Here is a 17,337-nt window from a genome sequence, read left to right on the forward strand (position 1 = left end):
ATTCTCTGACTCTACAAAAGTAGAAGTGAGCTCATTGACACTAACCAAACATTTAGTGTTCATTGTATAATGTAAAATAGGAGAAAACAGTGCTTTTTTCCTCTAGCACAGTAAGGAAGCAGTTCCTTTATGTAGAGACTAACAGTGTATAACAGGAAAACCACCGACTGTATAGTAGTAACTGCAGAATGAAGTCAGTAAGAAGTCCATCAGTGTTCTAGAAACGCCAGCATACGTAATTATGTTGTGTGAGGTTCCAGCATGTTTCACTTCATGTAGAATCATAGAATCACCAAGGTTGGAAAAGACCTAAAAGATCACCCAGTCCAACCGTTCACCTATTCCCAATAGCTCCCACTAAACCATGTCCCTCAACACAACATCCAGTCTTTCCTTGAACACCCCCAGGGTCGGTGACTCCATCACCTCCCTGGGCAGTCCATTCCAGTGCCTGACCACCCTTTCTGAAAAGTAATACTTCCTCATGTCCAGCCTGAATCTCCCCTGCCGTAGCTTGAAACCATTCCCCCTGGTCCTATCACTAATGACACGAGAGAAGAGGCCGACCCCCAGCTCACTACAACCTCCCTTCAGGAAGTTATAGAGAGCAATGACGTCTCCCCTGAGCCTCCTCTTCTCCAGGCTGAACATTCCCAGCTCTTTCAGCCTCTCCTCATATGGCCTGTGCTCCAGACCCCTCACCAGCTTTGTTGCCCTCCTTTGAACACGTTCCAGGGCCTCAATGTCTTTGTTGCAGTGAGGGCCCCCTCCGGTGTTCTTCTGGATTACATTACTTGTCATGAGAACAGGAGCAACAAAACAAACATTGCAGGGACAGAGAGAGAATGGAAATTGGTATTGGCTGATCGATGAACACTGCTGGGTTTCACAGGGAATATCCCATTGGTTACTTCATACAAATAAAATGCCCACAACAGACCTTTGAAAATCCATACCGACGTTTAAGCTGCTATTCAAAATGCAGACAGGTAATACGACATAATATATAAATGCCTGTGAAAAAAATTTGCATGTTTCATATTACTGAGACTTGAGAAATGTCAGGAAAGCATTATAAATAGATTATAAATACCTGCACTTAAGGGAAGCAATTTCAAATAACCTACACCTGAGCACAATGACTGCATACGAAATGTGCTCCATTTTTCTTACCCTTTATGCTCTTATTTACAGGTACAGAGATATGCAGCTCACGATGGATTTACCCACTTAGTGCAAATTACATTATCTTTTATAATTACAAGCACTTACACTGAAAGACTACATTAAATCGTTCATGGAAGTATTTGTGGTTATATCCAGACTGCTTTGAAACCAGCACAAAGGAAACAAAAATGATATGTACTTAAGGCACCAGATATCAGTTTCATAAATAAATTTTCCTATTTGCAAATGTGTACTACCAGAATTTTTCACTGCAGTTTTAGTGCAATCAAAATGTATTGACAGCCCATTTGAGCAACAGATTTTTGAGTGAGTATTGGTAAAATAACAGTAGACACCACTGAGAGTGAAAAATAAGTCGAGTGTTTTATTACTTTAAATTCTGGACAGAATAATGATAGTCAAAACTGAGTGGAAACAGCTCTCAGGCACAGACCTTCTCACCTTTTCTTAACCAAAACCACACAGTGGAATCTAATGTACCATTTGAGTGACAAAGGAGCCCAAGAATCAAAAAGGATTCTTTCAAATTAGGGCAGTAATCCTGCATCATGAATAGAGAATTACATTTCTGACTTGGGCAAGCTTCGAAGTTGGATTCATGTGGTCTAAATTACCCAAGCTATTTTTTTTTTTTATATTGTATCTTGGCTACAATGAGAATTTGGCTTGTGACCACAGCTTTCCTCCAGGAAAAAAAACTATAGACGTATAACCAAAATACTTTGTGTTTAAATACATTAGACTAAATGAATGTAATTTGCATAAAACAGTTTTCATGTAACTATTTAGTGCCTTCTCCCCCTTCTCAATTGCTGAGGCAGTGCGTCTTTGAAGAGCTGAATGCATCATTCTTTATACTCTAAAATCCCCTGGGCAGATTGTCTTCTAGAGAAGGAAAAGAAAAACAAAGAAATGACAAAAGCAAGTCTACACCGACTTAAATAAAACCAAGTGCCTGTGGATTTCTCCCCTCTGGTCTCTGTTTCTTATGTAAAACTCTTTAAATTAAACACCATAAGTTACAAAATACTTCACTTTACACTAAAGAATGTTACAAATAGTCCCAAGGCAACTTCCGCGGCTTCCACTCCATCTTTTGCAGAAGACAATACGCTGTCACCATCACTTCTTACAGGCCATGCTAAAGTTCATCGTGCTTAAAACCTGCAACGAGAGGAAGAAAAATCTTAAAAAGCACAAGCATGCAGAAACTTATCGCCTAGCTTTGTAAAACATGGAGAAAGCCTGCCTAGTTACTGCCAAAACAATTCAGTGACATGAACTTCATTTTTAGAGCCTTGCCACAAGCAGACCAAAGATTTCACAAATAAATAACAACTACTTGGAATTCCCTGTAATGATAAGGGAATTTATTCTCTGACTCAAGACTGGAGACCAATATGAGCAGGAAAACTGCAGGCTGAAGAAAGAGAAACGCGTTGGACAAGCAGACAGGGACACGGGCATTTCTGGAGAGGGGGAGGAACATCAAAAAGGAGGGGAGCATAGGGGGAGACTGACTGCTAACCAGGGAGCACAGAGAAATTGAAGGAAAACGTTCTGCTCAGTCAGGAGTGAAAAGGATGAGACAAATGACCACAGAATTGTAGGGGTTGGAAGGGACCTCCAGAGATCATCGAGTCCAACCCCCACTTCACTTCGAAAACGGTGGGCTTCAGTTATCTTCATGGTTTCATGCTTGGAAATCCTTAGTTTTAGTGGAAAGTCCAGCCGTACTCATTGCACCTTTCTACCCATGCTAAGGTACCCTTCTGAATAGCCAATGTCCTTTACTTTAGAAATCTTCCACATTTGTACTGCAAATTTAAACTTGCGGAACGGCGTTAAGAAGAAAGAGCAGCAATATGAAATAAAAAGATTATGTATTTGAAAATGTTGTCCTCTTGGGCTTCGGCATGAAACAAATGGCTTGTTTCATCTTAGCATATCTTAGCATAACTCCAATGTAAAGAAGCATCACACGACTCTTAAAACCCAGCCCATTTCCCACAGAGGGTGAAAAATTATTAAATACAACTCAACTTACATGTCTACTGACCCCAACCTTCATTTCAAACAAAGTCTTTCAAAGAAGTAACAGATAAATATGAATGTAAATTACCTTTTTTAGAAGATGATTTTTTACTTTTCTTCTCCTTCTCAATCTGCTGTATTAACTTTCGAATCTCAGTGTCGTAGTCAACCCATTCAGGAACTATCCGAGCCGCAGCCTCTAATTTTGGTTCTTTGGTTTGGGGATTGTTGCACTGAAAGTTTGAAACACAGTGAATGTAAACAAAGCCAATGCAAAAATAATACCTTCCCAAGGAACTGTAAGTCATCATCAGTGACACCATGCAGTGTCACTGCAGATACACTGTTAAAAACTAGCCAGGTAACCACAGGTTGATTAGGACAATAACCTGAGTGTTTAAAAATGGTCTGCAAATAACCCCAATGTGAGAGATAAGCCTCAGACAAAAACTACACTGCAGCTAATTATGAACCTTGTCAAGGAATTTAGTGTTGTAAAAAGTCAACAACACACAAAAAAATCTGAAATATTTTGCAGAGAAGTGCTACTTACCACATTTCCTAGTCACCATATCTGGCTAAAATTTTCATATTTTATAGCAAGAGGCATTTCTCAGCAGCCCAGAGAAATATCTTGTCTTCAACACGTTTTTTTTTGCTGTCAGTTATCTCAGATCTCACACCTAACAAGTGTTTCTGTCAGCATTTATAATGTCATTTTCTAGAATGGAGACTACCCATGTTTAGTGCACAAAAAAGCTTGTTTTAACTGTATAGGCACAAAATAAGTTATTTACATACTGGATATTTGCATCAGATTCCAATTGCCTGCTTTTGTTCAGAATTATGGCTCCAAAGGTTCACTCATGCAGAGCGGAGGGTGACAAAAATTAATAAGAGGGGAAAAAAATGGAATGGGGGTAATAATGACAAAGCAGAACTTTTTCTGTTTCAATTCCCAAAGAGAGAAGCTTCCTTCTCTCTAAATGTGGGTATGTCTCCTCAGCTTTACTATTTTTAAGCTATATATAAACTATGCTTTATCTTCAGTTTACAGTGGTGAAATGGACAGAGAAAAAGAGCCTCTGCATAATGGGTTCAGCAGAGGCAGCAGCACACAATACTCAGAGTTTGCAGTACTTAATTAGAATTCCAATAATATGGCTGAATATGGAGGAAAACGGGGGAGATATAAATACAGAAGTAAAAAAAACCCCAGTACCTATCGAATTAGAGATAGCAACTCTTCATTTTCAGGCAAAGTTTTCAGCTTCAAAATAAGGAGATTTTCTACAGAGCACACAGAAGTGGTGCTGGAGGAAAGAAGACATTGTATATATTCAAGTATCTATCAAAAGCAGCCCAGTGCTCCAATTCCCTCCAGTAAGGCTGGCTCCATGATATCAAAAATTAGTGTATCTCAAAAGCCACAGAAACTGCAATCAATTTTTTAATCTATAGAACTAATTTAACTCAAAATCAACTCACCAAGTCTATTGTTTTAGCCTTTTTCTTAGATTCATCATCACACCAGGTTTCACACCAAAGCCACTCTTGAGGGAGAGACTTGATAGCTACTTGATGAATCATATTATTGGGAAGATCCTGCACAAGTGTGTAAAATCATGAATTAGCACTGAATTTTGATGTAACTGGTTATCAAACAATTACTTATGAGGCATTCCAGATAATAGCTCTGTCTATTAACCATTTGTTACCAGTGTTACATGTGGTGAGGTGGGAATTGGCCTGTTCTCCCATGTAACTAGTGATAGGACCAGAGGGAACGGCCTTAAGTTGTGTCAGGGAAGATTCAAGATGGATGTTAGGAAATAATTCTTCTCTAAGAGAGTTGCCAGGCACTGCAATGGGCTGCCCAGGAAAATGGTGGAGTCACCAACCATGGAGTTGTTCAGGAGACACTGAGATGTTGTACTGAGGGACACGGCTTAGCGGGAAATACTGGTGATAGGTGGATGGCTGGACTGGGTCACCTTAGAGATCTTAGAGGTCTTTTCCAACCTTGGGGATTCTATGACATCTGCAACTTTTTATGTTCCCTTTTAAGTAATTGCTCACCTGGCTCTTCTGCAATTCAAAACTTAAGAATACTAATTTTGGTGGCCAATTCCACCTCTCCATTTCCCATAAAGAATTTTTTTTCTTGCACTTACGTCTGTTCATCCTTAGTTGGCATAAGTAATGCCCACAGCTCAGATATTACGTGCCATGCTCTAAACACTACTGAGCAGAATGAGTGAAATTTTTATAGCATGTCTTAACCATATTTCCCTTCCTGACATTTGCAAAAGCAAGCTCAAAACCATGTAATGTGGAATTATGGCACTACTCTAACGTTAGCTTTCTTTAATGAAAATGGATTCCAGAAATGTGAGTGTGAAAAGGAAAAGCTATTACACTGCTACTCTGGCTATCCTCCTTCCTTTCTTTTCTTTTTTTTTTTTTTTTTTTTTTTTTTCACCTTAATTGTACACTCAAATACCCTCATTGTAAAAATACTAATCTAATATCATGGTGGGAATATTGCTTACAAAAGAGAAAAATCCCGGGCAGCCCTACAGTACAGGTTCTCTGTCCACAGTTAAAAATAACAAGTGTATGCTGTAGATACTTTCATAAGCTCTTTCATATGCACAACCCTGACGTTACATTTAAAAAATAAATGTCAGTACTCAAGTAAGTAGTAGTTGGGTGTTACTTTGCCAAATCACACTGCTAAATGTGACAGAATAAAATAGTACATGTAGCTGTGCTATAAGAAGCATATAACTTAATTCAAATATAGACATTAGCATGGAAAAATACACTAAATAGAAGTACAATGAGTCAAGATGTTTAAATGTTAATTTAAATGTTTCCTTTTTTTGGAAAACCTCAATTCTATGAATATTAGGAATCAAATGTTTTATTGTCACCTCAATTTCAAGGGAAAAGAAGTGGTTTTTTTTCTGTTGGGTCTCTATGACTTTCTGAATGAAACTGCAATTCCTAAGTTAGTATTACAGCTCTAAAAGATATGAACTTAGAAATCGTTAAATAAAGTAGAAAGACACCTGCTAGATCCAGCATTTTAAATATATACAGAAGCAAACATATTTTTAAAAAAATTTCCACAAAAAGTTGTTTTTTCTTTCAAATTAAAGTGACTTATCCTCAAAAGCACTAAGATATAGACATACTTCCAAGTGAATCGAAGAGGAAACACTCATGAGTCATAAAAATAAAAGATCAGGCTGTTTATACTGTCATTGCAAAAAATCTTGATCATTCAAAACACGTAAACCGATGAAAGTTTCCTGGACTTCCACAAATAACACACAAAGGTTGCTCTTCAATTTGATTTGCAATATGGCGTCTCTACGTTTAGTCAGATAACCTACATAATTTTAATGGTGTACTCTTCAAATGCAACTTTTTGCATTAGAAAATAAAACCTCACTTAAAAAAAAAAAAAACAAAACATTTTCTGATATTAAATATTTTGCTATTACATTTCCTCCACTGATTGTAATTCTGCAGGTGAAGAACAAGATGCTTAATTAGCCATTTTTTAATGAAATTGTATTTACTATAAATATTTGCCAATTGCTTTTTTCATCTTTACACAGGTGTTTCTTTATGCTTTAATCTTCTCTTTCAACAATACAGTTACATATGCTGTACTGGAAGTCTAGCTTTCACTATGTGTAATTCTTCGCCCTACCCATTCTTACCATCTTTCTTTGTCATTTGAAAGTACTTTTCTTTTTTCCACTCTCTCTACTTCCATTTTGTGGTTTATGTCAGCATATCACAGAATCAAAGAACTGTAGGGGTTGGAAGAGACCTCCAGAGATCATCGAGTCCGACTCCTAGTACCCCTAAAAAGCAATCATGAAGGCAGCAGGCCCAAGTGTGTCACACCACTGGTAAACTAGCAGAGGTTGAAGGCACTCCAGTCAGATATCTTAAAAATAAACGTCTTAATTCACCGGTAGCTACACACTCTCCAGGACTCCAGTAAAATATATCACACTATGGTTTGTATTTCTAGGAACGATGCTATATTTGTGGTAAATGGAGCCAGGAGGTGATTCCCACCAATACAATCAAGAAGCAAATTAGTATGGAAATATTACTTTGAAATATCTCCCTTTCCACAATAATTCCAATTCCATTCTGCCAAGATTCAGCTACCTTAATGTCTGCTTTCAGTACCCATGTGCTGAGGGAAGGGTACGAATGGCTTTTGATGTGATCCAACAAACTTCTACATTGAGGCTATCAGCTATTGAAGCTGCTGTTGAAAACATAAGAATCTCAAAGACGAAAGATGCACATTATTGCTGCTGTGAAGACATTACGTAAAACTAATGACTATTTCTGAGAAGTGGCATAATGTCAGAAGACTTGTGAGCAGCTTCTGAATCTTGAAGGTCTTTCTGAGTGGATAAGACTATGTTTGAAAAGCATACAGCTCATTGCGTCAGGACTCTCCAAGCGCAGGAGCCAGCAAGTCACTTTACTATTCCAATTTCTTTATAAGTTAATACTCAACTGTTGCTATTATATCAGTCCTCTGATCTTCTCAGCCACAGACGAAGGCTGCTCTAACTCCTCGTGTTCTGTTCAGTCCCTGTTTGTAGTGTAGGTGTATTTCTACTTTTCTTTGTCTGGTACCGTAAGAATGGCTTATTTTATTTATCTATTTATGGGAAAAACGTGGCAGTGAGAGATGTGGGCTTTTCTACTCAGAGGTGCCTTCACTGCAGTAGGCAGATAATAAACCTTTTGTGCTTTTAATAATTCCACAAGATAAATTACAAAAACAATGACAACCTTACTTTTGAAGCCTTGTGAATTTCACCCACAGACATAAGTAAAAAGTAATATTTACTCAGGCAGAAACCATATGAGCTGTATTATCAATCTTCCACTGAGCTAAGGAGTCTGTGCTAGAGAAGAAGAGACTAAATTGAAGAAAGTTCTGCATATCTGGAATCTATATACACACTTGTGATTTGTACCTTAACTTATCCCACCTAGCTTTAAAAATTGGTGGAGTTAGATGAACAAAGACTGTAGTCAACCCATGGCGACCATGTACAGCAACCACAAGAGTGCATTAGCACTTAGCTTAGGTAAGTTAAATTAACATTAATGGAAAAACAGAAGAAAAACAAGAAACAGAGGGGGAAAAAAAAGCCAAATATTCTTCAGAACTATAAAAAAATATATTGAGATACAATAATTCTGTACATATTGAGAAAGATAAAACAAGAGCTGAATTTCTTAAGCCCACGTATACCTGATCTAGATTTGACAGACTGTTTGGATCTTGACTAAGAGCCTGGTACTGGCCCCGAAGCCTATCTCCTGCTGCAATCTTTCTGAACTTCTTAAGATCCACAACATATAAGGCACTGCAAAGGAAAAATATACATCAAGACTTCTGCAGTTTCATATCCTTCTTTGTAACTTTAATCAAGAAGTGACAAGAAACCTGAAACTGTTCACATGCTAAAAGAGTACTATTTAAAGCAAACAGATGAAGCTATTACCATATATCATCTGAACTCAGATGAATTCATCTCTTTTTGAGAAAGGCTATTGGGTAGCTGCTTGTGAATGCCTCGGTGGGCAATATCCAGAGCCAGATTTTAATCAGTTCTACAAACTGCACAAAATATGCAGTTCTCCTACCTAATATGGTATTTCTTTTTCCCAAGATGTGAAGCCCAGTATCCTGATTTCCAGAAACGGTACCCATCCATTTCCTTACGGCTGTCACAGAAAGGTGTGTATCCATAAGGAGCTCCCTTCAGATCGAGATCTCTGAGTTCTTTCAGGTCACTTCTCACAATCTGAGTAAGAATAAAATTACATTTATTTTTACAGTTTAAAAATATAATGAAAGTTATACTTTCACAATTTAATACAGTTTTTAAGATGTGTGTTGCTATAACTAAATTCAATTTATCTCTTTTAGCTTTGGAAAAATAATAAAACATAGAATATTTGTCTGAGATTTTTGATAACCACGTGACAAACTCTTCAATATCTTCCCTGAGGCAGCACGTTGCCTTTCAGTACATGATAATTTCTGAGTGAAAGACTGCAGACAAACTTGAGAACAAAAGAGACAGGATTCAACTCAAAAATTCCATCCATCGAAGAGTTGGTCTGAACTCATCATCTCAGACACCTCCCATAGCCAATGAAGGCTGCTCATAATCAGCCCAGAATCTGAATCACCCCAATACGCCTAGTGTGAAATGCACCTTTAAGATCACACTTACCTCTCCAAGTGCCTTTGTCCATCCACAGGCAATAGAAACAATTTACAGCACTGTGTGTGATGAGACTCTTTTAATTTGGCTTAATTTGGCTAAAGACAAGCCAAATTGTTTTGTTTCATGTTTTTGCAACACTACTGGTTCTGCTTGTACAACTGCTGCAGTCCTGGGAGACCAACATTTGAACAAAATGGCCACAGGGAAATAAAATGGATCAAATAAAACAAAACAAACTCCTCATACATTTATCTAATATTGTTTTTTCTTACCTGGTCAGCATCTACAAAGATTATTTTATCTACAGCCAAAGGGAAAAGAACGTCCAAAAAAAGGATTTTGTAGCCCCAAATAATTCTTTGCTTTTCTGTCTGCTGATAAAGCCAGCGGGGCCACTTATACTGTACTAACTCGTACTTGAATCCATATGTCTCAGCCATGTGAGGGATAACATCCTAGAAAAAGATTCAGAAACTATAAGTTGCACATGTATATGACATACAAAGAGGCAGAAGGTGATGGAGGAAATGCTGCAACACAGTTGTATCTCTGTTGGCCATGATCAAGTCACATGATCACTAGCCACATGAACACATTTAATTTTAGCAGAATCCTCAGCTATAACAATATAAAAAGGATTTCTTTCAAGCTCACTGAGTCCATCAAAGGAAAATAAATTATAATCTATCGTTGGGATTTGGGCTCCAGAAAAGAAAGAACTTACACATGATGTCATTTCCAACTGTGAAATTTAGTTTTTAATTATCTGGTTACTCAATAGTACTAATTTGCCTAAGTATTTCACATTTTAAAGAAAAGTTATTGAAAGAATGGTGTTTCCTGTACCTTGAATGTTGGAGAGAGGTAGTTTTTCAGAAACCAAAATTTAACTGGTGTTTTGGTATGGCGTAGAACAGAAAGCATCATAATTCTGTGGAAATACAAGTCTATAATAAACAAACGAATACACACAGGTCATTATATTTCAACTATACTTCAAAGAGGCTAACACTTTCTAATAAAAACTTTTCTTAACCCGATTTAAGTCAAAATTTTTGTGTATTTTTAACAGCAAGTTTTGAGATCAAGACCACTTTGAGATGGATGTACATGATCCATGCACATGATATTGAGTACGAAATATTAGAACAGTCTCAAATGTGGATCGGTTAATAACTTCTACTGTGAGAGAGGTCCTGAAAAAATAAAAGTACAGATTGATACCTACTATTAACTATGCTACTGAGATGATATATTTTAGGATACATTAGTAAAGTTTAATAGGTTGCAAAAAGGAAATCAGTGAGAAAAAGAAAGCACAGTTCAAGCTAAGATTCTTTTCAGAAAGCTCTTGATAACTCCAAAAAATTCAGGTGCATGGAAAAAGATGTATTTCAAACTGTTTTCCCTCCTTTAAAATAAACAGATCTTTCCCTTTAATAAAGTTGTTGAAGCCTGAAGGAAAAAAAAGAGAACACAGGCATTCCAACTCTGTCAGACTACTAGGAAACAAAATAATACGTACAAAATACTGCTTTCCAAACAAACATAAATGAAAGAATTGTGAAAATCCACTTTGGGACAGGAAAATTACTAGATCTGACAGCTATAGACAAGCACTCACAGGAATGAGAAAAATAACAGATGCAGTGGTGAACGGATTAGGCAATACTGCAAGAGTTCCTTCAAAGCAGTCATTGCTTATCACATAATCCATGAACACTGAGATATTAAACAGAAGTAGGGTCATCTAAGCATACAGAACCCATATTTTGGAATAAACATAAATAGATAAAAACTCTAATGAGGTCTCTGCTGCTACATCTCCATAAAGAGAGATTCAGCTCCATCTTCTATTTTCTCACATAGCACAGGCACTCACGACAGGCATAAAGAACATTCTTCTTTCTCCAAAGAACAATCAACTTCTAGAATATCTATCTACAGTTTGTTCTCTAAGAAATATGCATTTGGGCCTTCTTCATGTCTTGTGGTTTTGGCTGGGATAGAGTTAATTTTCTTCATAGTAGCTGGTATGGTGCCCAGTTTTGAGTTTGTGATGGAAACAGTGATGATAACACAAATGTTTTAATTGCTGCTGAGCAATCCTTACATGAAGACATGGGCTTTTAGCCTCTTATACTGCCCTGCCAGAGAGTGGGCTGGAGGTGCTTTAGGGGCTGGGAGGGGACACCAGGGGGCACCATCAGCTCCGCTGATGACTTAAACTGAACAAAGAGATGTCCTACACATGGTTTCATACATAGTAATAAAACTGGGGTAAAGGAGGAGGAAGGGAGGACAGTTGGAGTGATAGCATTTATCTTCCCAACTAACCATTACATGTGATGAGTCTTTGTTTCCTGGAAGTGGTCTGCTGAGGAGAAGCAGTGAATGAATGCCTTCTTCCATTTTGTTTGCATATGCAGTTTTTGCTCTACCTCTTGAATCTCCCCCCACACCCATCCTGCTTTGGGAAGAGTCAGCAGCTGTGTGGTGCTGAGGTGCCTGCTGATAAAATGGTCAGCTTCATTATGCTGTTTAATTTTAGGATGAACTTTTACTTACCTTAAAAAACGTTCATATAGATGGCCTGAAGCGACTGAAAAAATGTTAAGTACATCACTTTTATTTTCCTTCTCTTCTGGTGAAATTTCTGAAAACCTAAGAAAACAAATGGATTATCAACTAAGATATACATCTAACAGAAAGAAAACTAAGGTTGTAAAGAATGAGAAGTCTGAAAATTCACAGAAGAAATACACTGACAGAATGCACTCATATTTTACTTCCATTACACATCTTTATGATTCCAAAATCTTTTACTCCACTCCTGGAGGCATTCAAGGCCTGACCCAGTGTCTAAGCAGCCTGGTCCAGAGGGTGGCAGCCATGCCGACAGCAGGGGTAGGAACTCAATGGTCTCTAAGGTCCCTTCCAATCCAACCCATTCTGTGATTCTGTGACTCTTTTGCAAACAATAACAGCTCATACCCACTCACTCAGAACAAATTTTTCTTTACCAAAATAGTGCTGAGGTACTGGAACAGGCTTCCCAAAGGGCAGAGTTGTGGATGCTCCATCCCTGGAGGTGTTCAAGGCCAGGTTGGACAGGGTGCTGGGCAGTGTGGTCTAGTATTGGATATGGAGGTTGGTGGCCCTGCATGCGGCAGGGAAGCTGGAACTTGAGGTCCCTTCCAACCCAAACCATTCTATGATTCTATGATATTTGAAACCGAATACATAAATTCTAAAATACTGAGCATTACCTAAAGATGACCACACTGGGTCAACCCACATATTTAGCCCTGTACCTTGTTGTCAGCAATGACCAACAGTAAATGATGAGGTAAAGGAATAACAGTCAGCAGTCTGTGGTGATGGGATATTCCAGGTGTTTTTCATAAATTCATTCCATTCCTCTCCCTATAGCAACTCAGGTTTAAGGTAAGCTGTCCAGAGCTTTTCTTTTTCTGCTGCACGGTATTCTTTGTTTGCTTTAAATTTCAAAGATTGTTCTTTAACTGCATATTCCTTCCAGCATGTAGAGGGAAGGAATCATAGCTGGAGTCTCCCTCAGAGCACCACTTTAATAGGTTTCTGAAGAGGGAAGGCTGCCTTAGCCAAACTGGTTATGTTATGGATCAGTACTGTTGGAGATTCAATTCAGAATCATTTTCCAAGCTGAAGACTAGGATGGATGTGTCCTTTCACATTTTTCTTCTGTTTAGATCCCTTTTAAAAACAAATTAATTTGTACCTTGTAACTGATTCCAAATTTCCTTTTTCTGTTGTTCCATCAGTAAGGAGATCTTCATTCATTTTATCAGGCTTTTTCTGTACCTAGTCATTAAGATAAAAAAAAAAAAAAAAAAAGAATTCATGTCATTTGTAAGTTAGTTGATAATAATTACTACATTGGTTGGAGTATCTAACTATGGTGGAATAACAGCTTCCCAATTCCTATCTCAGTAAAATAATTACTGAGCCGCATTAAACTAAACTGTAAAACTGTCATTTCATACTTTTAAGACCTGCATAGAACTCACTACTATAAGAAGCAAAGAAACTAATTATGAAAAAATAAAGTGATGAATAAACCAAACAGCATGTTCAAACACTCTGTACTTCTTTACTCCAACAGAAACTAAATGTCAGCAGAATCATAGCTCATTTTCCTCCTTTACAGAAGACTCTGCCATGATTCTGTGATCCAGCCATCAGCTGCCAGAAGGGCAATAGGGTGTTGAATCATGCAGAAAACTTCTCTGAAGGGAAACTGTGATTCTCATAAGCCTTTCAGAAGGAGGAAGTGACCAATCTGTTGCTGAATCAACTATACAGGTTGACTAATTTCTGTTGTCTCAATCTAACTAAAGGTGCCAGGTTAGTTTTGGGTGCTGACCTTAATTTCCGTGATTAGAAGATCAGTATTTTTGAGACACACACATTTATACTAAGCTAGCACTTGCAGACTTCTTTTCATGTGGTGTCTTCTTAGCTGCTGAAGCCATATTCTAAATAACACTGAAGTGACTCTACAGTTTAACTGAACGATACAGCTTGCATGTTCCAGTTATTATTTTAAACCACACAACCTTTCAGATCCAGTAAGTTTCCTATTTTGGCACCCTTGCAGCCTTTCTCCGTTGCTTAAAGGCAGACCTCTCACCCTTCAAAAAGTGAATTCTCTTCTGATGATTCTGGAAACTTTCAGTTACAGGACCAAGGGAGAGACTCAGAAAATAAATGTTTTTTTAAATACCTCTTTCTATTTATGTTTACATAATTCTGCCATTCTCAGTGTCTAACATCAGAATACATCCATACATCCTGAGTACACCTAAACAAAATATTATTTACATAATGTAACATATTTTTTCTGCATTTAAGAACAAAAGCCAGGTAATTTCGTTTACACAGTTGTGGTAACTGCAAACAGAATTCAGTGGGCGTCTAATTTGAGCTTCCACATTGGCATCTGGACTTGATGTCAAATCCCTTCCCAGTCACAGGGCAGAACTGGATGCCTCAAGAGGTGGTCACCTCAAATTTAAATCAATATGTGAGCTGGGACAAGCAGTCCTCTGGACTGTCTTTCTATTCTATTAAGCAGAGAGGGAGTTTTAGGCACCAAGTTCAGACTGTACGCCAGTATTAAACACCTTAAACCTGATGAGACAGATCCTATCTGTGTTATGCTGACAACTATTTAACAACCTCCACACAATTAGTATAACTCTATTGGATCAAATTAACGACATTAATTTGCATACCTCTCTCTATTTAAATTTACAAAATCTAGATGATACATTCCACTATATAACTTCCAATTAAATACAGCCTAAGACGTGTGAGTATTAGTCACATATAATGAAATAGTGCAGACAAATATATCTTTACATACTTGGACTTTGATTATTTTGCTTCTGAAGTTGTTTAAAACCACAATAACATCTGCCTGGTCAGCTACAGAATCTGTTCCTTCATGGCTGTGAGGGGAAAAGAAACCATGGAAATGTACTGACTCATTAAAGCATGAATTATCACTTGGGTTCAATTAGAGTATGAGGTTTAAGATTCCTGGTATTTATAGAAACAATATTTCTTCATTTGCACCTAATTATACCCTAACTTCAGAAAGTTTCTGAGCTTTGTTCAGAGCTCGTCGTTGCTCACAGTTCTAAATTAAGAAGTGAGGGTTAGATTTTCACATGAGATTTTATCAACCAATTAAAAAATGCAGCAGTCTAGAGGTGAATACGTATTATGCATTCTACAGGTAAATACAGCATTAAAATATTAACCTGTGTTTATCAAAGATGGAAAACATCTTAGAAATTGCTGAGTGATGGCACTAAATGTACTTTTAAAACCAATCTGCTTTAGAAGGTCTGGGGAAAGTTTCATCACAGTGCTGAAATAGCACAACTAGCAAAAATGACCGGGTTTGGCATCAGACAGGGTTATAGGACAATAGAAACATAGAGCCATGAGAATGGCTTGGGTTGGAAGGGACCTGAAAGACTGTACCCCAGTCCACTGAGTGAAAAGTATGAAAAATTTAGCTGATCCATTGTAATTTAAGAGGAATAAAACAAAACTACTCCACTTTTCAGTTTGATTCAAAGGAAATTTATCTGTGTTTTTTTTTTTCTGAAGACATTCTTTAAGATTTTCTTTAAGTAGTAGAAATGAGCTTAACTGAGCCCCAGTAAAAAAAAAAAAACAATAATTGTTGAGAAATCTAAATAACATCTATTTCATTTAATTTTTAAGCCTATGGCAGAGTAGAGGGGGAGCATAACCTCACTTGACCTGCCAGCCATGCTCTTTAATGTGTCCCAGTTAATATAGGTGCTATCTAAATGCCAGTTACTGAAGTAAAATATGACTTTTCCTACACAGGGCTTTCTTCCAAGGGAGGAATGTGTGGTGCAGTCAAGACAGAGCCAGGTTAGAGAAATGAAGAGTGCCTTTAAGTCCCAAGGTTAGGGTGTAACCACAGTGACAAGGAGGTGACTGGAGATCCACTGTCATCTACCTGGACTTCTGTAAGACCTCGGATAAGCTTCCACACCACATCCTTACCCAGAGAGATGCGGATTTGAAGAGTGCTCTATTTGGTGGATGAAGAATTAGCCAAATGGTTGTAGCCAAAGGCTGCGGTCAATGGCTTTATGTCCAGGTGAGGGCTGGAGATGAATGGTGCTCTTCAACATCTTTATCAATGACATAGACAATGGATTTGAATGCATCCTCTGCAAGTTTGCAGTTGACAGCAATCTGAGTGGTGCAGCTAATAGAACGGAAGGAAGGGACGCCATTCAGAGGCACCTGGACAGGCTTGAGAAGTGGGTCCACATGAACATATGAAGTTCAACAAGGCCAAGTGCAAGCTGCTGCAACTTGGATTGAGGCAATCCCATACTTGAGCTCAAACTGGGAAAGAAACATATTGAGAGCAGTTCTGTGGAAAAGGACTTGGGGGTTCTAGTATGGATGGAAAGCTGGACATGAGTATGGATATGATAAAAAGCTGGCATGCCAGAGCAGTGTGCTCTTGCAGCCTTGAATGCCAACTGTACACTGGGCTGCATCAAAAGAGGGGTGGGTGGCCAGCAGGGAGAGGGAAGTGATTGTTCCCTTCTGCTGTGCCCTCATGAGTCCCCATCTAGAATACTGTATCCAAGTCTGGAGTCCTCAGAACAAAAAAGGCATGGACCAGCTCACACAGGTCCAATGGAGGCCACAGAGATAATCAGAGGGGTGGAGCACCTCACCTATGAAGACAGGGAGGGAGGTGGGATTGCTCAGCATGGAGAAGAGAAGGCTTTGGGGAAGGAGATTGACTTTGTACACAGGCAGGTGGTGATAGGACAAGGGGCAATGTGTTTAAACTGACAGAGGGGAGATTTACATTAGATACTAGGAATTTTTTTTTAAAGCATAATGAATCTAGTAGTTCTAATGTTCTAATACAATTTAATGGGAAACTGCTGCTCAGAAAACAAAAGACAAGACTAAAAATCAGTAAGGAGTAATTAGCTATTCATTCTCAGGAAAGAGGTCTTAGAGACTGTAAATCTCTATATTAAAGAATATCAGCTCAATATTGCTAGACCCTAATATTGCTTAGGGTCTAGCAATATTAAAAATGAAGACAGGGTGCTACTATTTCACAGAAAAATGAACCAGTAAGGAATTTAACAATACTACTGCACAATAAATCAGTCTTTACTTACAGCTACCCAACTCAAAACGATAGGGCAGAATTAAAGAAGACAGACACAAAAGCAATGAGGATGACAGAAATATATGG

General features: G+C 38.1%; 1 protein-coding gene across 5 annotated transcripts in view; it reads right to left on the reverse strand.

Annotated features, from left to right (window-relative positions):
• Nucleotides 1-1,526: 1,526 nt before the first annotated feature.
• The window catches only part of UGGT2 (UDP-glucose glycoprotein glucosyltransferase 2), a 74,695-nt gene continuing 58,884 nt past the window's right edge, over nucleotides 1,527-17,337 (reverse strand). For 3 of the 5 annotated variants that reach the window (XM_042867861.1, XM_042867859.1, XM_042867860.1), the window contains 10 exons: nucleotides 14,923-15,007; nucleotides 13,276-13,358; nucleotides 12,084-12,179; nucleotides 10,362-10,446; nucleotides 9,788-9,970; nucleotides 8,926-9,086; nucleotides 8,531-8,645; nucleotides 4,711-4,827; nucleotides 3,311-3,455; nucleotides 1,527-2,352 (listed from right to left, as the gene is read on the reverse strand). In XM_042867861.1, coding sequence (XP_042723795.1) covers nucleotides 2,330-2,352; nucleotides 3,311-3,455; nucleotides 4,711-4,827; nucleotides 8,531-8,645; nucleotides 8,926-9,086; nucleotides 9,788-9,970; nucleotides 10,362-10,446; nucleotides 12,084-12,179; nucleotides 13,276-13,358; nucleotides 14,923-15,007 — 1,093 coding nt within the window. In that variant the 3' untranslated portion in view covers nucleotides 1,527-2,329. Of the gene's footprint in view, nucleotides 2,353-3,310; nucleotides 3,456-4,710; nucleotides 4,828-8,530; nucleotides 8,646-8,925; nucleotides 9,087-9,787; nucleotides 9,971-10,361; nucleotides 10,463-12,083; nucleotides 12,180-13,275; nucleotides 13,359-14,922; nucleotides 15,008-17,337 lie in introns of those variants that run through there. The other 2 variants (XM_042867862.1, XM_042867863.1) reach the window with 2 other exon arrangements.

The sequence above is a fragment of the Lagopus leucura genome, unplaced genomic scaffold, assembly GCF_019238085.1.
Source record: "Lagopus leucura isolate 7727_CA_CO unplaced genomic scaffold, USGS_WTPT01 Super-Scaffold_100001, whole genome shotgun sequence".
Taxonomy (NCBI): domain Eukaryota; kingdom Metazoa; phylum Chordata; class Aves; order Galliformes; family Phasianidae; genus Lagopus; species Lagopus leucura.